This window comes from Anopheles coluzzii, chromosome 3, assembly GCF_943734685.1.
Source record: "Anopheles coluzzii chromosome 3, AcolN3, whole genome shotgun sequence".
In the NCBI taxonomy this organism is placed as follows: domain Eukaryota; kingdom Metazoa; phylum Arthropoda; class Insecta; order Diptera; family Culicidae; genus Anopheles; species Anopheles coluzzii.
The window spans coordinates 28,002,557-28,024,729 of NC_064671.1; the positions used below are offsets into that span (position 1 = coordinate 28,002,557).

The window sequence follows — 22,173 nt, forward strand, 5'->3', positions numbered from 1 at the left end:
ATGGTGCGACGGTACCGTTTTGTTGGGTGTTTCCTCACCTTGAGAAAAGTGATGGACATGTGGCGGGCGGTTTGCGCATCATATGATTCACAGGCGCTTTACCGTTCTTAGTGCTCGCAAGGGAAAAGTATGTTGTTTTTCGTTGTTAGTTGCACCATTTTCTCTTAAAATGAAGCAGTGTGTGATTTAGAAAGAAAGCAACAGTTTATGTACAATAATTATCCAATTTTGGGAGAGATTGTAAATCGTGCGTTTTCTTTGAATTCTTCACACAGACACACACACACACACACACACAAAACCGGCAACACGCGCGCGTCTCTTCAGCATCTTTGTTGTTGTTTGCCGATTTTTTTGCTTTCTATTCTTCACCAGCGCTGCGAGAATTTTAGCATCACCACACCGCGGCGCGCCTCTACTACACACGCTTCTCGCTTCCGTAAACTGTGTCGCGGCAACACGCGCTATCTCTGTGTTGGTACATATCGTACGATATTTTCGAAAGCACTCCATCTCGCTTTGCTCGATACGGCGGGCCCGTTCGCACGTTCGCACGGTTGCCTGGAGAAGAGCGTGAGCGAGCGAGCGAGCGAGATAGGTGCAGGTGGAGAAAGAAATCGGCTTCTCGCACTGTCATTTGCTCCCGCTCTGGTGCGCGATGTTTGGGGGAAAATTCCGTCCCTTTCTTCGGGTTTCGTCCGCCTTGCTGATGACCGCGCTGGCCGTTGCTGCTGGTGCAAGCTCAGCATATTTCACACACCAGCAAGCGGGCTGGAAAACGCACTCCAGCACAAGTATTCACCGCCGGCGGAAGCATTTTCCCGAAGCGCTGCTGCTGCTGCACACGCCAACTCTCCAAACTGCAAAGGAAGAATCGAGGAAAAACGCAGATGAGAGCAGATCTAGTTGCAAATTTGTTTTTTTTTTTTGCTAAGAAAGTGTGAACATAAAAAAGGTTGAAATTCTTTGAAAAAAAAGGAAAAAGACGCGGAAACAGCAGTGCACGTAAAGTGACAAATTAATCATAAAAAGAGTATTGTAGGAGAAAGTACAGCACCGAAGTAAGGCCAGCCGCCCAGACAGGTCCAGTGAACGTTGGAAGTGAAGATTCTGCATCGTAGTAGCCTGTTCTGGTTCTTACCTTGGGACACAGTTTTCCGTTGAACCACAAAAAGTTAAGTGCGCGTGTGTGTGTTTTGTCTCTTTCGGCCGGAAGTGTTGCCGGAAATTGATTGTCTGCGGTGAACCAAAAAAAAGGACTGCAAGTGTGCAAGTACAATTCTCCAGTGCCTGAAAGTGCATCTAACACCCCCTGGAGAAGGTGAAAGGTTATAAAGGCTTCTAGATAAGTTTGAATTACAAAAAAAAAAAGAATTCAAAGACTGACACTGTTCAACACACAAATTCATCGTCCCAGCTGAAGGAAAAGGTGGTAAGTGCACGAAAGGCTACATTCGCTGCCTAAACTGCTTGAATTGCAATTGCGTTCTGTGGGAAATCGATTTTCCCTACCCCGAAGTGTTCGTCTGGCGTGGGCGTTGGGTGTGTGTTTCGTAACGAAATCGATCATTATAAACGCATACAAAAAGAGCGATGTAGGCTCCTCTCTGCCCAAGGGAACCTCTTGCCTCTAGGGTTCCGCTCTGGAACGTTCGCAAAAATCGATTGCACCGCGACAGCACATTGGAGTAGAGCCCAGAGAGATCGTTCAGCGTGTGATAAAGTGGCCGTAAAGTGCCACCGATACATCGAGTTAGGGAGTCCATTTCCACGGCTGGAGCTCGCAAAGCCTCACCGCTTCTTTTACCTCTGCCAGACGAGTAGCCGTCTCCAAGATGCTCCATCCACAAAATTGGAGGTCTTTGACCCCTGCACCGCAGGTTCGGTTCGGTTCAAAATGTGGTGTGTTTTTGTGTGTTAGCCCCCCCTCTCTCTTTGCTTGGTCGCTCTCGGGCCGACGCATATGAATGAATGGGAGAAGTCGCTGGGAAGCAAAAGGAAGGAGGAAGACAGGAAGTGTGCAGATAGCAGGCCGGCAAACGCCTGGTTCTTTGATGCCCGCACCCCTGCTCCCGTGTGCACTGGGTTAGGAAATATGGGAAAACGACGAAGACGGACGAAGTAGGCCGCACAACCGTTTCGCAAAATCCGTAATTAGTTCAACCAAGCCCCCTCCTTCCCCCCCACTATGCCCCCTACCGTTAAACACACATACATACTCGCACACAAATACACCATTTGGTTTAGTGTCGAACCACAGTTGCCTTCGTCTGTTCTGTGCTTCTCAATCGATTTACCTTTTTGTGTTTGTATGTGTGTCTGTAAACCTTGTATTGAGCTACGGCGTGGGGTGGAAGGGGAGGGGGGGGGGGGGAAGGGAGTGAAGGAAGTCCGAAGGAAGTGGGTGAGGTTGGTCAACATTTCCATTTCGGTTGGTCGGTTGGTGGTTTGGGAAATTGATTTTAATTTTCCTCCATCCGTTGCCTTTCTTCTTGGAGTTTCGTCGCTCCTTCATGACCGCCACACACCGCGAATGCCGATCTGCAAAATCACAGCCATCCCTCCTTCCACTCTCCTCTGGCACCCTGGCACACCAGTTGTGATTGTGTGTGTGTGTGTCACATAAAATAGGATCGGACGATGTTTTATTTGGCAACTTTCACTTTCACAATTTTATTTGTTTCTTCGCCGTAGGAGGGACGGCCACACACGGCCACGTCTGGAAAGTTCGTTTGTGGGAGCAAAAGTTTTAGCAAAAGTTTAGAAGAAAAAAAAACACTGATAAAGCAATTCACAGCAAACACAGCCAACAGAAGGCAATTGCCTTTGATAATGAACAGTGAATTATGCAGCGGAATAGGCAAACGCTTTGACACCGATTAGGCGCATCACACAATCAGCCCTCAAAAGCACGCACAGAGGCTCTGCTGTAAACAATCTGACTACTTGGATGCAGTTGCGTGGACCGTGTTGCATCATCTCTGGTAGTAAAAGAAAGAAAAAAAAAACAGATTGGTAGCTGTTCTTCCCGATGTGTTCCAGCTGACGGTGGGATGGGCTGATCGAGCAATCAGCAAGCGATCGCGTGTATCGCGTTACAACAATGTGAAGCGGAACGGAGGAACCGTTCGAGCACGCGCATTACACGCTGTACGACCGCTGTGGAGTCGTGTGTATGTGTGTGTAGCAGGAGAAGCTTGGAGATTGTCCCAACCTGGACCCGTGGCGGGCGGCAAGGAAAGAGCGCACGGACGGGAAAGCAGAAACAGAAACGTCACCAAATGGGACAGCTGCATCATTATTCGCATTCCGCCGCACGCACGCAGGTTGTACTAGATCGTTGCACAGGATTTGTTGCCGCATTTCCTACATTCACACTGCACCTCCCTCGATCTGCGTAAGAGCAGCAATCGGCTGGACCGGAGCCTGGGTGGTTGGAAAATTGTTCCACAAATGTCGCGCAATATCGCTAATCACTTGCACATCTAGAGCGTGCTCTCTGTCATTTATATGCGAACGTCATGCGAGCATTGGTAGAAGAATTACAATGGTGGTCGATAAATGATCACAATGATTGAGTAGTTATTGCCTTGCTATTGAATATATTTGTCGTTCTCTCCTAGTGCTACCTAGTAGATCGATCAACTGATTTAAACACCTGTCACACGACTAGCGACTTCAAGGAGTGGCGAAAGCATGGCAAAGGCTCATACAGAGGTGGCTGGATGTCATGAGAATTCGTGGATTTAACCCCAACGATGCTGACGCAAGTGACGCAAAAATCTGAAACGATACGACCCACACGCCTAGCCTTGCGCATCTGCACCAAGTGCGCAAATGTGCTCCCCGCATTGCAATGGACACCGATCGCGTGATCTGTGAGCCGTCCGCAGCTTAGGCGCATGATATGGTATGATGCTTTCGGCGGGAGCAGCATTGTAGCAGATGCTTGATCTCGTTGCCCTTTTCCGACTCACACAAACAAAACAAGAACGTGTGTGCGCGCACAGACACACACATGCACACACCATGTGCCCACCCACAAATATGCACCGGCGGCAACTGACAACAACGCACGGCGCAGCAATGATCCACCAAAACATTCCGCAAAGGAGAAAGAAGGGCATTACACCAAACGGACCAGAGCCGAGGCACGACCAGACACACACACACACACATACACACTCGGCGTGGTGGAGTGTGCGTGATTCGCGATAAGGGTTTAGGACACGTTCGGGTGTTTGCCCGAAAGGACGGAGCGAACGAATCGGGCGTCGTGCCCATGGCGCTCACGAACACAGCGATAGCAGCAACAGAACCGCATGGTACGTCATGGGAGAGAGAAAGAGAATGAAGAGGGGGCATGGTGGAAGGACCCCATTTCTCCAGCATAAGTAGAACCCAACGGCCAAGGGCGGAAGCCAGTCGAAAGCGAAGCTTCAGCGCGTTCGGTCCAGAGTTGACCTCCGGTTCCGCCAGTTCACCCGTTCTTCCCCAAGAAACGACGCCCCAAGCAGCGTTGGTAGCAGGCGCTAATCAGCAGATCTCGGACCACGCGACGCTTCACCAGCATCTCCGTCCAGAAGATCATCCGATTCTTGACGAGCGAACGCATACATCAATCGTGTGTGTGTGTGTTGTTTCGGCGGCTTTTTGTAGCAAAGAGGTGAGCAGAGAGAACGAGCGATTCGCGGGGAACGTATTGTTGCTGTGGACACTGCAGAGTGGCGTGTTTGGCTGCTGTTCCACGCCGTGGAGTGGAGTGAGCGAAGCGTTGTGTGAGAGAGGAGACGTGAGTAAGATGCGCACATCACTGCAAAAGCGCCTTCCTGTTCCCGAGATTCGTGCACCGGTTGCAAGCGACTCTTGGTTTTGATCTGACACCCAGGTTGGGGCATTCGACTTCGTCTGGTTCTAGAGAGCGGACGTGTAATTTTTGGGCAACCGATCGGAGAACAGAGTAGAAGGGAGCCGTGTGTGCACGCGTGTGCAAGTATATATGGTGTGATTCGTTACATCCCGTGTTTTCTAAGACGCGGCCCCACAAGTGTGTTACGACCCAGACACCCGCAGTGAGTTAAGCCCTATAGTGGTCCAGTGGGAATTTGAAGTGCGTTTGAAGTAGTACACACAGTGCCAACGAAAAAAGAAAAGCTTACAACGTGTACCATTCCAACGGTTGTTATCAGAACTCTTTACACTGTTCTGTGTGGAAGAGGGAAGGCAGGACAGACAGGTTGTTCGTGTGAGCTGTCTCGGTGCAAGAGTTTGGCAAACATTGAACAAATATTTACAGTGCAGCGTAGTTTAACCAGCTGCGCAATGGCTCGCCACTCGATTAGCACTTCGAAATAATAAGCTGATAATGATCTGCACAAGATCATCGATCTCCCAAATATTGTGGAACAGGGGGAAAAGAACGCAGAGGAAAAGTACATAAACAAACGGATACAGGCAATGGTTCTATTAAAAGGCTGCCACCTCATACCGGGACTGGCCTGTCCGAAGTTGCCAAGTGACGAAGAGCTGGAGCAGTATATAGCAGGAGCTGTCCACATGTCTCTTTCGACAGATGATAACGTGCATAGCTCGATCAGATCAAATAAAATGCATAATGCTAGAAGATTACGTGGAAGAAACCTGGAGACCAAGTGCCTGGAGACCTGGAGTGCATTTGAATTGCGTGTACCTATCTCCATGGAGCTTTTTTCTATTCGTTGTCGACTACAAAAGATAAGCTTTTGTCGTGGAGAAGAGAGGACCCTACTGCTAATAATTTCTATCTATTTTAAAACACACAGAAACACGTTGTTAACATACAATCTGTTTCCCTGCACGGTTAGACAAGCGTGACGCGGCTAGGTGCGCAAGACCGAAGAAGCGCAGCCGATCAACGTTGCATCGCACGTTGCAGCAGCAGCACCGAACCACGACACGCCACCTATAGTAGCGTGTTCAGAGCATCGGAAGTGTGTAAACATGAACTTGAACGAGGCAAAACATTAAACAAACGATCCCGCCGCACCAAGATAGCACCGAGATCCAAGGGGATAGTAGTTGCTGCCTGCCCCGGCCAGCCTAACACTCCCTCTAGCGGTCAGGGTCATTTGATTTGATAGGCCGGCCTGTCCCGTTGGTGATTGGTTAATCAATGTTTTTTTTTCTTTCCATTCCTGCTCTACTGCTGTTTCTTTTTAGAGTAATGGAATTGCAAAAATTATCAACACCTCGTTTAGATTTGTGTGACGGCGCATCCATGCATTGGTGTGTGGAATGCATGTTGAAATAAAACCGGAAGATCGTTGGATGGCGTGATCGCCGCTAGACGTTAATGGGCGATAAAAAGGCTTCTCACGCGGAGCAGGATCGAAGAAGAAATCTCGACACAAGAAATTGTGGACCAATTTTTGGCTATTTTAAATGCACAATTGCATTAATAATATCATCATCCCGTTGCCTTGTATTCGCCGGGAATGGTTTGTGACATGTTGCCAACCGTTTTTGGGACCTGGCTTTGTAGATTTGCAGACATTACGCTTTAATGAAGGTACAATAGAAACTCCGCTTCAACCTGATGAGAATGATACTGATTTTGTGTGATGTCGTCTCTGGTGTGTTACACAGTGGAGGAGCACACACAAAGGCCAATTGCTTGCCATTGCCTGTACTTGTTGAGAGCACGATCATCATCAAACCCCGCGTGTCTTTTTGCGAGGGCCTTGACCATTGTTGGCAGTTTGAATTTACTTAGGAACTGCTTTTTTCGCTTTTTTTTTGTTGCTACTGCCTCTTCCCTTTTTTCTTGGAAGCTGCATCCACTGCTTCACGTATATATTTACGCCTCCGGGAGGCCCCATCGAGGCCCCCTTCCCGTATTTCATCTTTTTATCACTACGGTGAGACAACGGTTACTGTGTACTGGCTGCCGGACCCTCACACAGGTATTGGCCAGTCATGATCATTCGATGTGTGTTTTCGTGTTCTCTTTTTTCCGTTGTTTCATAACTTACATTCGCAAAGGTTGACGTGGTTTTGTTTTGTTCACTTCCAAGTGATCTTTTTTTTTACGTGCATGGTGTGATGATCATTTTGCCAGCCTAGCCTTCCCTTCCCCTGTCTTTGCCGGTGGACCGATGAATGAAGAAGGGTTTTGTGTGTTTGCTGAGCAACTCGCAGCTAATGTGCGCCAAAGGGGCGGGGAGTTTGGCAATTTTTAATGCGATGCTCTTAATTTAGGTCGCCGAGAGTTGAGTTGTTTTCGCTTGGCGAAAGGCTGCTGCTCGCAATGCTGTGTGCGCATTTCCCCCTTATTCGTCAAGCTCGTACGATTTTTGGGCGAAATTTTTGGCCAATGAATTCGGAATTCCACCAAGCAGTAGGCACCATCACCCGAAAGCAGAGCGAATGGGCGCGAGGAGGGTTTTATTGTTATTATTATTGTGTACACCAAAGATTTCCCCCAATCTTTCTCCACTTTCTTCAACGTTGGAGCGATAGGATGCTCTCTGCGGTTCGTTGGAGATCCGCTGGAGCCTATTATTTTGCTTTTTCGTTGCGTTGCGAAAGTCAAACACACGTGGAAATACCTATCAGCGTGATAAAACATGCTTCCCTTGTTGAACCATCATCTGTCGTTACGTGTGTAGTGTTGTTGTGGTGGTGGTAGCTGTTGAAATTGTTTTGTTTTGTTTTTTTTTTTATTTGCACAAAACAACACCACCAAAGCATTGTTTTCGTCGAGGAGTAGTGCCTCTTGTGTGGTTGAACTTTCAGCAAAAATTCCACCAGCATAAAAGCAGGTCCACTTCAGACCGGATCACTTAACGACAGGGGGATAGCAGAGGTTAATAAACGTTGCAATTTTGATACTGACGGGATTAGCAACAATACTGATAAAGAATCGTAAGGATCTTTCAGACTTCCAGTTTTTCGCAGCGAAAATGAAGTGCTACCTGGCCTCTTCTCTTGAGGTACGTCCTCGGTGTGAAATTCGATGCTGTTTCGCTTCTTACGTCAATGCCTCCAAAAACGATCGTCATGTGTATGGTAATCGGTATTTGAGGAGTGCTTGATCATTCGTCACAAACTCCCCATGTATTTCCCACATTTTTTTGTCCGATCGATACACATACAGCAAGAGGATACAGCGAGACTGGTTTGTTGAGTATTGAGGGGCTTGTCCATCGTTCGCTTTGACCGCTGTTGCCATGATAGTAATTCCAATCGACATTTACTGATAAGATTGCCACAACTCGGTGTACAGCCAATCGGTTAATTGCTTATCTCGAAGGGAGGGTAAGGATGCATTTCCTCCCTATCACTGTTGCTATTATTGGATTCGTTGACGGATTCGCGTGTGGGGCCTTATATCAGTCTATCAAAATCCTTATTAGTTAAAATAATGTAGATAGTGATTGTGGTCGCATTCTTTATCTCTGTCTATCGTATGCGATATCGCGTATAGTCTTTGTATGACGTCCATTGCCGACACTTTTTTGTGGTATCTTATCTTGGTTTAGCTCGTTGGTATCCCCTTCGTACATAGATGAGGCATGCAGCGCGTGCCAAAAATCAGTTCCATCGCTTCATGTATGCACTTGGCACCGTCTGACTGGCCGGATTGGTTTAATCGAATTAAATTTCAACTGGCATGGCGTGCGGCGGCAATGAAACTCTTAAACGTTTCCACCAACTCCCTCGGATAGGATGGATGGATGAGAGAGATGGATGATCACGACTAGCTTGTACGATACAGTAGATAACAAAAAAAGAGATTCCCCGTTGATTGTAACACACACTGCAGGACATTACGCTTATTATTGTTGAAGGCTTTTGTATGGATTCGCATCTGGTCTTCAAATTAATTAATTTACTTTTACTTCAATCTTGCCCCAACAGACATCAAGAGAAACCAATGAAAATACTGACTGACTTTGTATTTGTTTGCACCCTTTTCTCTCTATTCCCTTTTCTCTAGCCACCAATTAGGCGTTGCTTGTTATCCTTCCAACAAACGCGTGGCATCCAACCCCCGGACTCCGCAATAATCGCAGGGCATCGTCAGGAGCCAACGTCAGCGTTAACAGGCTTCTTCAGGCGTACCGTCCTCCCCCCGTGGTACATCGCGTACAAGCGCCGCCATTCCTTCGCGAGGCAAACGTTCGAACAGACGCAAACAACGACGCAATCAAAGCAGCTCGACCATGCCGGCCCGCTTCGAGGAGGTGACCGCTGCTGACACCCGCCGCGGTGTCCCCATCGATCTCGCCGGGGGACACTACGATGTCGGCGGTGGGGTGGGTGGCCATGGAGGCCACCCCCGGCCCGCCATACCGGACGACATCTGCATCACAGGCTTCTCGGGCCGGCTGCCCGAAAGCTCCAACATTGACGAGTTCAAGCGCAACCTGCTGGAGGGTGTGGACATGGTGAACGACGACGATCGGCGCTGGCCCCGCGGCCTGTACGATCTGCCGACGCGCATCGGCAAGATCAAGGACGAGGATCTGATGAAGCTCGATGCGGAGTTTTTCAAAATTCACCAAAAGCAGGCAGAGTGTATGGATCCGCAGCTGCGCATGCTGCTGGAGTGTACGCACGAGGCGATCATTGATGCTGGTACGTATACACCCGTTGTTTGCGGATGATGGGCAACTGGGGTGTGTGTAGTGCATTGCGCGCAAGCGGAAATGTCCAAAACAAGAACCAAAACAAAAAAAAACCCTACAGGACGCTTAGAAAAAACTGTTTCGTCAAGAGTTTGCGCTCAGAAACGTCACACAGGCTTGTCCGTTATTTTTTGCCTATGTTCCATTTAATGATTGGCGCAAACGTTCTCGAGTCCCGCCGATCGTACGATCGCTGCCAATATAGGTATTCTGTTTGATAAGAAAAAAAAGCCACCCCGCTCAGGTGTACTTGTGCGCACAGGTTTCTTTCCGCCGACCGCAAATGACGCACGCACGCGGAAAAGAGTCACACATCTCTTCCTCCCCATTGCGCGAACGATTATTTGATTTTGCCACACCACCCGTACGATGGTCTGATCGTGTACTGGCTTGGGGTTTGCTTCTTGACTTTGGCGGAGGGCCGGATTTTTGTACACAATTGAACGTTTCGTGCAGCGCTGTTTGAAGAGTGGCCGGGAGAAGTTATTTTTCCGTTTTTTTTGTATCAGTTACAGTAAAATTGCACTTTTTTCTGTATGCTAAACTTTGATGTTAGGTGCTGCGAGCGTTAAAGAACAAGTATCCATTTCGTCACGCTCCTCTTTTAACTTCCTTTGCCCACACAGCACCATTTGCGAAGCATTTGCAGCCAATTGGTCATAACAAATAATAGCTCATTTACGTCGATTTTTAGTGTTGCGAATGACGACGGCACAAACACGAGCAAAAAAGTGCGTTTGAAATTGTATGGAAGGAAGGCAAGAGGAGAGGGGGCAAGTAGTGTGTAGGTTTCAATGTGTGCCGGACAATTGCGTCACAAGGTTAAACGACAACTTTTGCGAAGATTTGCGTAGTTAAAATGTTGTGAAATGTTAAGCTCTTTTCTGTCTCAGCTTGTGTGTTGTAACTGTTGGAGTGGTTTTTTCTACTTAATTTCAATTTTTTCAAGTATTTGCGTACTTTAATTAACGTTTCGCATGTTTTTCAACACAATTTGCCAGGCATCAACCCACAAGAAATCCGCGGCAGCCGCACCGGCGTGTACATCGGCTGCTCGAACTCGGAAACCGAGCAGCACTGGTGTGCCGATCCGGACCTGGTGAACGGGTACGGACTGACCGGCTGCGCCCGTGCCATGTTTGCTAACCGCATCTCGTTCACGTTCGACTTCAAAGGCCCGAGCTATGCGGTCGACACCGCCTGCTCGAGCTCGCTGTTCGCGCTGTCGCAAGCGTTCGCCGACATGCGGGCGGGCCACTGCGATGCGGCGATCGTGGCCGGCTGCGGCCTCATCCTGAAGCCCACCATGTCGCTGCAGTTCAAGCGGCTGAACATGCTGAGCAAGGACGGCATGTGCAAAGCGTTCGACGAGTCGGGCAACGGGTACGTGCGGTCGGACGGCTGCGTCGTGACGTTCCTGCAGCGGGCCGCCAACTCGCGCCGCATCTACGCGAGCGTGCTGAACGTGCGCACCAACACGGACGGGTACAAGGACCAGGGTATCACGTACCCGATCGGCGAGATGCAGAAGCGGCTGATTCGCGAAACGTACGAGGAGATTGGGCTGAGCCCGGCCGACGTCACGTACGTGGAGGCGCACGGTACCGGCACGAAGGTGGGCGACCCGCAGGAGGTGAACGCAATTACGGACTTCTTCTGCAAGGACCGGAAGGCGCCACTGCTGATCGGCTCGGTCAAATCGAACATGGGCCACTCGGAACCGGCGTCCGGCGTGTGCTCGATCGCGAAGATCCTGATCGCGATGGAGGAGGGTGTCATCCCGGGCAACCTGCACTACAACAGCCCGAACAAGGACCTGTACGGGCTGATGGATGGCCGGCTGAAGGTGGTCGATCGCAATCTGCCCTGGAACGGTGGCATTATTGGGCTGAACTCGTTCGGCTTTGGTGGTGCGAATGCGCACGTCATCCTGAAATCGAACCCGAAGCCGAAACCGATCAGCCCGAAGGACGGTGGCTTCCCGAAGCTGATGGTGGCGTCCGGCCGCACGACGGAAGCGGTGGAAGCGTTCCTGGACCAGGCTGCTAAGAGCAAGGATGATGAGGAGTTTGTGGGGCTGGTGAATGAGATTCACAGCCGCAACATTCCGCTGCATAATCACCGCGGGTACACGGTGGTGGCCGGCGATGGACAGTCGCAGACCGTGCGCGAGGTGCTGGAGGTGAATGCGGACGAGAAGCGCCCGGTGTGGTTCATCTACTCCGGCATGGGCTCGCAGTGGGCCAGCATGGCGAAGGATCTGATGCAGCTGGAGGTGTTCCACAACAGCATCTACCGGTGTGCGGAGGCGCTCCGCCCGGAGGGTGTCGATCTGATCGACGTGCTGACGAAGAGCGACGAGACCAAGTTCGACAACATCCTGAACTCGTTCATCTCGATCGCGGCGGTGCAGGTGGCGCTGACCGATGTGCTGACGCACGTGGGCATCACGCCCGACGGTATGGTTGGCCACTCGGTCGGCGAGCTGGGGTGTGCGTACGCCGATGGGTGCTTCACGCCCGAACAGACCGTGCTGGCTGCGTACTGGCGTGGTCGCAGCATCCTCGACACGGACCTGATCGCGGGCCAGATGGCGGCCGTTGGCCTGTCGTGGGAGGAGTGCAAACAGAAGCTGCCGAAGGACGTGATCCCGGCGTGCCACAACAGTGCAGACAGTGTGACGATTTCCGGCCCGGTCAGCTCGGTCAGCAAGGTGATTGCGGACCTGAACGCACAGGGCATCTTTGCGAAGGGCGTGAAATCTTCCGGCATCGCGTTCCACAGTCGCTACATTGCGGATGCGGCACCGAAGCTGCGCAAATCGCTGGACCGCATCATTCCCAACCCGAAGAACCGTACGCCGCGCTGGATCAGCACGAGCATACCGGAGGAATCGTGGCCGACGGCACTGGCCCAACAGTCCTCGTCGGCGTACCACGTGAACAATCTGCTGTCACCTGTCCTATTCGCGGAAGGGTTGAAGCACGTGCCGGCCAATGCGATCTGCATCGAGATTGCACCGCACGGGCTGCTGCAGGCGATTTTGAAGCGAGCGCTCGGAAAGGATGCGACCAACTTGAGCTTGATGAAGCGTGACCATGCCAACAACATGATCTTCCTGCTGAGCAACCTGGGAAAGTAAGTAAAGGATGGGGGAGAGATGTTTCAGATGGTGAAATTTGGAGCATTTTTCTAACACACTTCTTTCATTTTCCCTGTAGACTGTACTCTTCCGGGGCGCAACCGCAGGTGCAGAAGCTGTACCGCCCGATTACGTACCCCGTGGGTCGGGGAACTCCCATGCTGAACTCGCTGGTCAAGTGGGACCATTCCATCAATTGGTTCCTCGCCAAAATTGGTGTTGAAAGTGAGTTAGATTTGCCGCTGGGTATCGGATTTTTCCCTCCCGCCGATATTAACTATTTTCCTTCCTTGCTTCAAAACAGACAAATCGGGTGAAACGATCATCGATGTCAACCTGGGCAAGGATGAGGACGCCTACCTGGCGGGTCACACGATCGACGGGCGCGTGCTGTTCCCGGCCACCGGCTATCTGACTCTGGCCTGGCGCACGTACGCCAAAATGCAGGGCGCCGACATCGAGAAGACGCCGGTCGTGATCGAAAACGCGGTGTTCCACCGGGCCACCATCCTGCCGAAGGACGGTTCGGTCAAGTTCGGCATCAACTTCTTCGACGGTACCGGTGCGTTCGAGATCTGCGAGGGTGGCACGCTGGCCGTCTCGGGCAAGCTGACCATCCCGGAGAAGATCGAGCAGGAGGAGCTGCCGCTGAACAAGCTGGAGGCGGACAAGTCCGGCCTGCCACTGAACATGAGCGACGTGTACAAGGAGCTGCGGCTGCGCGGCTACGACTACGCCGACATGTTCCGCGGCGTGACGCGCAGCGACGGGCGTGCCATCACCGGCGAGCTGCAGTGGCGCGACAACTGGGTCAGCTTCATGGACACGATGCTGCAGTTCAGCATCCTGGGGAAGGATTTGCGCGAGCTGTATCTGCCGACGCGCATCGAGAAGATTGTCATCAACCCGGCCCGCCACCTCGAGATGGTGGCCAACCTGACGCAGACGGGCGACGATCGCACGCTGCCGGTGTACATGTACCGGGAGATTAACGTCATCAAGTCGGGCGGGGTGGAGATGCGCGGATTGCGCGCAACGCTTGCGCCGCGCCGCCAGGGCACCCAGGCGCCGCCCACGTTGGAGAAGTACGTGTTTGTGCCGAACGCCAACGAGAAGGAGCTGGCGGAGGGCAACAGCGAGAAGGCACGACTGCGTGCGATCACGGCCGCCGTCCATCTGGTGATCGAGAACAGTGCCGGCGCACTGAAGATCAAGGTGGCGGAGGCAAGCTTCGAGCGGTCGCCCGAAAACACGATGGCCGGCACGGTGCAGGCCATCATCGAGGGCGAGCCGACGCTCGCGAGCGATGTGGCCGTGGCGACGACGCACCAGCCGGACAGTCTGGTGCAGCACTACGGTGAGTCGGGCGTGCGCGTCCTCAGCAAGGACGTGGCGGCGGGTGCGATTGAGCAGAACTGCCACCTCGCGATCGGGTACGACACGTTCGGGCGGGCCGATCCGGACACGATCCTGCGCAATCTGCGCGACTCGATCAAGGCGGACGGGTTCGTGCTGCTGGAGGAGTCGCGCAGCACGTTCGATGCGCGCTGCCGGGCCGCGCTCGTAAAGGGTGGCTTTACGCTCGTCAGCACGCAGGTGTGTGAGAAGAAGGTGTTTGTGCTGGTGCGGCCGATCATTGCCGAGCTGGCGCAGCGCAAGAGCGTCGTGATCGCGCTGACGGAGCGCTCGTTCGGCTGGGTGGAGGAGCTGAAGGCAGCGCTGGCGAAGGCGGAAGCGACCAGCACGTATGTGTACATCGTGTGCCAGGGTGAGGAGCTTTGCGGTGCGCAGGGTTTGATGAACTGCGTGAAGAACGAGGTGGGCGGCAAGTTCGCCCGGCTGTACTTCATCCAGGACCGCAAGGCGGACAAGTTTTCGCTGACCGGCGCCATGTACAAGGAGCAGCTGGCGAAGGATTTGATCTGCAACGTGCTGCGTCCGGCCAATGGAACGCCGGCGCCGGCCTGGGGCACCTTCCGTCATCTCCGGCTCGACAACCAGTCGAACGCACCGTCGCTGCCGGTGGAGCACGCGTACATTAACGCGCTCACGAAGGGCGATCTGGCGAGCCTGAAGTGGATCGAGAGTTCGCTGTCGCGCGAGCGGCCCGATCCGAGCGCGCGTGACGCACGCACCGAGCTGTGCACGGTGTACTACGCGCCGATCAACTTCCGCGACGTGATGCTGAGCTCGGGCAAGCTGGGGGCGGACGCCCTGCCCGGCGATCTGGCCACGCAGGACTGCATCCTGGGGCTGGAGTTTGCGGGCCGTGACTCGAACGGACGGCGCATCATGGCGATGGTGCAGGCCAAATCGCTCGCCACGACGTGCGTGGCGCAGCGCAACATGATCTGGGAGATTCCGGACGGCTGGACAATGGAGCAGGCGTCGACGGTGCCGTGCGTGTACTCGACCGTGTACTACGCGCTGGTCATGCGCGGACGCATGAAGCGTGGCGAGTCGATTCTGATCCATGCCGGGTCGGGCGGCGTTGGCCAGGCGGCCATTTCGGTGGCGCTGGCGGCGGGTGTGACCGTGTACACGACGGTCGGCTCGAAGGAGAAGCGCGAGTTCCTGAAGCGCACCTTCCCGCAGCTGACCGACCGGAACATTGGCAACTCGCGCGACTGCTCGTTCGAGCAGTTGGTGATGCGCGAAACGCAGGGCCGCGGTGTCGATCTGGTGCTGAACTCGCTCGCCGAGGAGAAGCTGCAGGCGTCGATCCGTTGTTTGGGACTGAATGGACGCTTCCTGGAGATTGGCAAGTTTGATCTGAACAACAACAGCCCGCTCGGTATGTCCGTGTTCCTGAAGAACACGTCCTTCCACGGTATCCTGCTGGATAGTGTAATGGAGGGTGACGATGAGACGATCGCCGAGGTGGTGAAGCTGGTGGCGGACGGTATCAAGAGCGGTGCGGTGCGGCCCCTGCCGACGAGCGTGTTCACCGAGCAGCAGGTCGAGCAGGCGTTCCGCTTCATGGCGTCGGGCAAGCACATCGGCAAGGTAGTGGTGCGCGTGCGCGAGGAAGAGAAGGCGAAGATTGTGCAGCCGGCGCCGAAGCTGATCAGCGCGATCCCGCGCACCTACATGCACGCCGAGAAGGTGTACATCCTGATCGGGGGGCTCGGCGGATTCGGGCTGGAGCTGTCCAACTGGCTGGTTTCGCGCGGCGCCAAGATCATCGTGCTGACGTCGCGCAGCGGCGTGCGCACGGGCTATCAGTCGCTCATGATCCGACGCTGGACGGAGCGAGGCGTGAAGGTGGTGATCGACACGAACGACGTAACAACGCTGAAGGGCGCCCAGAAGCTGCTGACGGACGCGGCCCGGCACGGCCCGGTGGGCGGTGTGTTCAATCTGGCCGCGGTGCTGCGCGACGGCCTGTTGGAGAACTCGACCGAAGCCGACTTCCGGGCGGTGTGCGTGCCAAAGGTGGACAGCACGAAGAATCTGGACGTGGCGACGCGCGAACTGTGCCCCGAGCTGGACTACTTCATCTGCTTCTCGAGCGTGTCCTGTGGGCGCGGTAACCAGGGCCAGGTGAACTACGGGCTGGCCAACTCGGCGATGGAGCGTATCTGCGAGGCGCGCCACGCGGTCGGTCTACCGGCAACTGCCATCCAGTGGGGCGCGATCGGAGATACGGGGCTGGTGCTGGAGAATCTGGGCGACAACGACACGGTGGTGGGCGGTACGCTGCCCCAGCGCATGCCGTCCTGCCTGCAGACGATGGACCTGTTCATGCAGCAGCCCTCCCCGGTGCTTGCCTCGATGGTGATCGCCGAAAAGCGCAAGACGGACACGGGCGGCGTCAGCCTGGTGGGCTGCATTGCGAACATTCTCGGCCTGAAGGACACCAAGAACGTGTCGGACGGTGCGACGCTGGCCGATCTCGGCATGGACTCGCTGATGGGGGCGGAAATCAAGCAAACGCTCGAGCGCAGCTTCGATTTGGTGCTGAGTGCGGCCGAAATCCGGCTGCTTACCTTCGGCAAACTGCGCTCCTTCGAGAAGGGTGGTGCGGCGGCGGCCGGTGATGTCGGTGCGGCGGCGGGCGGTTCGCCCGCGGCTGCGGCTGCGAGCGAAAACGCGATCGGCGACGGTACGCAGGTGAAGTTCAGTGCGGAGCTGATGCCGAAGGAGTGTCTGGTGCGGATGGAGTCGGCGGCACCGGCCGGCAGCAAGGCGCGGCCCGTGTTTGCGGTGCACGCCATCGAGGGCGTCATTACGGCGCTGATCCCGCTGGCCCAGACGCTGCCGGTGCCGGTGTACGGTTTGCAGTGCGACGAGGCGGCCCCGCTCGAGTCGCTCGTGCTGCTGGCGGGCTACTACATCAAGCAGATACGCACGGTGCAGCCGCGCGGTCCGTACACGATCGTGGGCTACTCGTTCGGTGCGTCGATCGCGTACGAAATGGTTGCCCAGCTGGAGAAGGCGGGCGACACCTGCCAGCTGCTGCTGGTGGACGGTTCGCCCCGGTACGTGAGCTGGTACACCGAGGCGCAGAAGCAGCGCAACGCGAACGGCGAGGTCGTGCAGGCGGAGGACGAAGCGTACGCGCTGGCCTACTTTGCGATGGTGTGCGGTTCGCTCGACTACGGCCGCACCGCGAAGGAGCTGGTCGAGGCGAAGTCGTGGGAGGAACGGGTGGCCAAGTGTGCGGAGATGGTGCACGCGAAGGCACCGCAGTACTCGCTCAAGCTGGTAAGTGGCCTACGCTGCCTGTTGCTTTACTTTGTTACAGGGTTTTCCAGGGGTTTCTCATAGTTGTGCGACTCTTCCCTGACTCTTTCTTATATGCATATTGGACGTTATGGTATCCTGTTTGGACAGGCTCATTGGAAATTCCTATTGGATTTGTCCAACAAGGGTGAAGTAGAGTCCAATTCCCATTGCATTAAGTTCATTTCATGGAAGAATGAGTCAATAAGTGTACCACAGCTATGAGTACTCCATGGAAACTCGTTTGTGTGCAGAAATTTGACCTTTTCCTTCTTCTTTTTTGTTACATTCGTTCAGCTCGCCACCACCGCCAAGTCGTTCGTGGGCAAAATCGTCGCCAGCCACATGTACAAACCGGCGTCCAAGATCAAGGCCACGGTGAAGCTGGTGAAGCCGACGGAAAATTACGCCAAACTGCAGGGCGACTATGGCCTATCGGACGTAAGTATTTTGAGCGGTTCGTTTGGGCAACCGTTTTGTTTACGTGGCGGAAATCATATACTAATTGGAAATTGTATCTTCTTCCACCCCACACCTACAGCTCTGCCAGCAAAAGGTGGAACTCTTCACGGTTGAGGGCGACCATCGATCGATGCTGCTCGGCGATTCGATGAAGAAAATCTCGGACGTGTTGCAGAAGCTGCTCTAAACAGGCGGTGCGGTGCAATGCCCGACTCGACGACTACTTCAACTCTCTTAAGAGCTCCTGCTGCGTAGAGAAAGAGGAGGCCCTCTGCTGCGCGAGCGCGAGTGCTGTAATTTATGAAACATTTCCGCTTCTAAACGCGTTCTTAGCGCGCAAAGAGAGAGAGAGATAGAGCTTGCGTAGAGATAGATGGCCCCAGTGATTTCATTTGATCGCCTGTTTTAAGCAACCAACATTCCAACAGAATCTTAGCCTTTTAGTAATAATAGTAGTAGTAGTGGTAGTAGTAGTACTTGTTGCGCTCAAACCATTATCATCACTTCAATTGTGCACTTCAACCCACATTTCGAGAGAAAACCAATGCAAACATAAAGCCTTTTCTTTTGTACATAAACTCAAAAAAAAACGGGGAGAACTATTGGCTTTTGTTTTAGAGCAACAACAACTGGCTGCTACTACCACTACTACCGCGGCCACTGTAAGCAGTGGCTTCCGTAGCATCCCGTAGCAGTTAGCAGCCCCAGCTCCGGGATGAAGGGGACGATTTAGCCGGAAGCTAAACAAAAACAGCACACGTGCGACATGTGACATAGATGTGTAAGGAGGGAACATTTGGGAAGCGGATCGTTTTGCGTTTAAAAAATGCAATCACTGCTGAATGTTTTGTAGAATAGATTAAGCTTTAGCAGGAGTAAATTTGAAAAATGCTTGCTGCTTATGTTAGCATGAATATTTTTAGTTTTTAACAAAACACACTTTGTCGATAAAAACAAAACCAGTTAACAGAAAACATCACAAATTTAAATTAATTCGACCCTCTTTTTCTCTCGATCCCTTTTCGCCATTTCTCTATCTCACAATTGTTGAGCCGATACGGATGACAAGGGGGGAGGAAAGGGAAACATTGGAGGGAAATGGGTTTTGCTTTCGTTTTTAAATGTAAGAAGTGCAGTTTTAAAACTGTGAAATTAAATTAACTGTTCACCCCTGCCAAGCGCAGGTTTGACTTTGTTCTCTACTATATGTCGAACGATGGATGGACAGGAGGTGGGGTACGCTTTTATAAAAAGTTACTCTCCCTTTCTGAAGGAGCGAAATGCGAGGGGAAATGGATCGATGCAAAAAGGTTGGCAAAAGAAACAAAAAAAAATGGCATGAAAGGGTAGAGAGCCAGTGGCGATAAGAAGGCAGAACGGGGACGCGCCAGAGAGCGTTGGCAGGATTGAGAAAGCTATAGAGAACAAATACAAAAAAGGACATCCAGGTTTTAGCTATTAAGGTGAAAATAAATAAAGTAAAATAACATAAACACATACCTAAACAAAATCAAATCCTATGTACTATTAGAAAAGGAGAGCAGGGAGAGCTGCAGAACAGAAATAACATCATATTAAAGTAGCACTGTTTATTAGAAATTGTGAAAACCCCCATGAAATTCACTCACACAAACTGACACAATATTCTCATTGGTGTGCGATACGATACAATTATACCTATATAGCTTTATACAAATGGTAAAACAAAACATAAACCAATAGTCTGCACAAAACTGCACTTACACCCTCCCCTCCCACTAGCGCACCATGCCGTCTTATTAGGCTGGATGGATTCTTCTCCTTCCTCTTTTGCACAGTTTTTACCGCGCACTTTAGTGAGCAAACTTTTGCCAAGAAGCAAACAAACCTGCAACACAATGGAATGGAATAAAATCGTTGCGCCGAGAAAAGGGGGAAAATGGAGTCGATTCAGTAACAAATGAAGAGCTTTTGGCACGCGCCAATCGAGAACGCATGGAACCATCACGTGGCTTATGTGACCGAGGCGGGCAAAGAGAGAGAGAGAGAGAGAGAGAGGTTGAGATCGAGAAAGCTGAACGTTTTGTACATATATATGTGTATGGAATAAAATGGCAAACAAAAGCAGGTATAGAGTGGTGTGGTTTAAGTCGTTTTAATTGAAATACTTTTTACTACAACGTTGAGAACATTTTTTTTAATATTTTAAACTTGTTTAAAATAATCCTCTTTCGGCATTGTAAATTGATGAAAAGCACACTCTACATTTGAACTTACTGGAAGCATAACTCTCACGCTAAATGTACTGTTTATTTTACACACCCACGTGGCTCGCGGCTACTTTTGTGTCATTTTCAAAAATGCACATTTAAACTTACGCCTATCGAGTAGGGCTTTGATCGCTCGCTTCCCCTTTCATTTGGTTGGTATGGCAATACCACGTGCTACTAGACGGTGGTAGTAGATGTTGAAGTTAAAACTATCTTTGTTCGTATTGCTGCTTGCTTTTGCGCGGAGAAGGGCGAATCAACGGTGTGTGGCTACAACAGTGCAGTGGCTGATGGCTTGGAGGATTATGCGATTACAAATTAAAGCGGTGAAATGTGAAGCAACATCTCAATACTGTTTTTTTCGCAATACTTTAAATCATAGCAATACTATAATACAGCTTCCATTTTGGTTAAAACTAAAAAAAAAAAAACAAACCGGCGTATCTCTGTAACGTAGGAAGAAGGAACATAAAGAACACTGGAACGGAACATGGAATGTAAGCAGTCGTCTACGCACTAAACTCCTCCAGCGTACGGATCACTAGCACCGTGTCCGCCCTATCTCACGGTTCGGCCGGTCTCTCCTCCGCGTTCTGATCGTCCTCATCGTCGTCCAGCGCAAACTTCGGATCGGCCATTGCGTACTCCCGGTCGCACGTGAACGAAATGGTGATCGCGTACCGCACCCCACCCGTCACCTGTTCCACGTGGTGCATATTCTCGGCACCGGACGTGAACCCACTGACCCGGGCCCGCTTCGGCTCGATGTACACGTGCGTCCGGTTGTGCTTACCCTCGTTGTCGATAAACACGAACCGACCTCCGGTAAAATCCTTCCCATAGTCCGTCAGGTACAGCAGCGTGGTGTAGTGGAACGAGTTGTACGTTTCCTTGTCCACGTGCTCGTGCCAGTACTCGTCGTGGATCGTTTTGGCGGTCGCGTTCGTCAGCCGGGAGAAGAAGGTCGGATGGGTGAGGTGCAGTGCGTCCGCGCTAAGGCGGAAGTTTTCCGCCACCGCCTGCTGCACCTTCGCCTTGACGTGCCGGTACACGTTGATATGTTGGCTGGTGAAGAGCTGCTTCGCTTCCGGCAACCGGTACACGTTCACGAACTGCGTCCCCTTGGAGAGGGCGCCCGAGTGCAGGTCCAGTATGGAGGCGCCGCCCGCCGACTGGCCGAGGGCGAAGCCGGCCCGGGCGAGATCGAGCAGTATGCCGGCCTCGGCCGGCGAAACGATCTTGTCGCTCACGAACCGGCCGCACCGGTTCGGGATGCAGCCGGCAAACTTGGATATTTCCTCCAGATAGGGGCGGGAGCAGTCGAGCGGCTGGGTGCGCAGCTCGAGCACCTCCCGCTGGGTGGCAAACTTTTTCTCCCGCGTGCGGAACGTGGTAAAGTACACGATGGCCGCGATGCCCACCATCAGTACGATCCGGGCCCACATCTGGTGCTGCTGGGCGGCACTCGGCGAGCTGCCGGAAGTGGTGCTGCCCGTTGTTTTTCTGCAGGTAAAGAAATCAAATACACACACACACATTCACACACGAATATGCATTAGGAAAGAAGGATTAGAAGCTTGCTGATTCGCGCTTTGCTCTGTGGTTTTGGCTTACGATTTGCGTGCCCTGCTGCCGGTTCCATCGCCGGAGCTTTTCTTGCGCTGTCGCACACTGCCACCACCGCTTCCGTCACTCATGGCCACGTTTTCACCAAGAAACGGGAAGGGCTTTTTCACTCCTCCCTTGTACAAACTCACACCAGAGATATGGAAACCAAAAATCGATAAAACGAACCGTCCCTGCTCGCTACGGGGAACGGCAACCTTTGTTTTGTTTACCTTTTTTCTCTTTTTCTTTCATCTGTCCGACTTGGCTGTCAAACGACTGACAGGAAAGGTTTCAAAACGACCGGTATCAGCTTGGAAAG

General features: G+C 52.5%; 2 protein-coding genes across 4 annotated transcripts; one reads left to right on the top strand and one right to left on the bottom strand.

The window, feature by feature from the left end:
* Positions 1 to 624: 624 nt before the first annotated feature.
* On the top strand, positions 625 to 18,990 carry LOC120957376 (fatty acid synthase). 3 transcript variants are annotated; one of them, XM_040379567.2, is made up of 7 exons: positions 625 to 1,432; positions 8,978 to 9,618; positions 10,670 to 12,806; positions 12,890 to 13,035; positions 13,115 to 17,517; positions 17,833 to 17,976; positions 18,077 to 18,990. In XM_040379567.2, the coding sequence occupies exons 2-7, from the start codon at positions 9,204 to 9,206 to the stop codon at positions 18,182 to 18,184; spliced, it is 7,353 nt and encodes a 2,450-aa protein (XP_040235501.2). In that variant the 5' UTR covers positions 625 to 1,432; positions 8,978 to 9,203; the 3' UTR covers positions 18,185 to 18,990. The 3 variants fall into 3 exon arrangements, with proteins under 3 accessions (XP_040235501.2, XP_040235498.2, XP_040235500.2); XM_040379564.2 differs by lacking the exon at positions 625 to 1,432 and adding an exon at positions 4,405 to 4,666; XM_040379566.2 differs by lacking the exon at positions 625 to 1,432 and adding an exon at positions 4,880 to 5,072.
* On the bottom strand, positions 18,579 to 22,087 carry LOC120957378 (2-oxoglutarate and iron-dependent oxygenase domain-containing protein 3-like). The gene is made up of 2 exons (XM_040379569.2): positions 21,861 to 22,087; positions 18,579 to 21,749 (listed from the first exon to the last, which is right to left on the bottom strand). Exons 1-2 carry the CDS (start codon positions 21,941 to 21,943, stop codon positions 20,810 to 20,812), a joined length of 1,023 nt encoding a protein of 340 aa, XP_040235503.2. The 5' UTR covers positions 21,944 to 22,087; the 3' UTR covers positions 18,579 to 20,809.
* Positions 22,088 to 22,173: the final 86 nt, after the last annotated feature.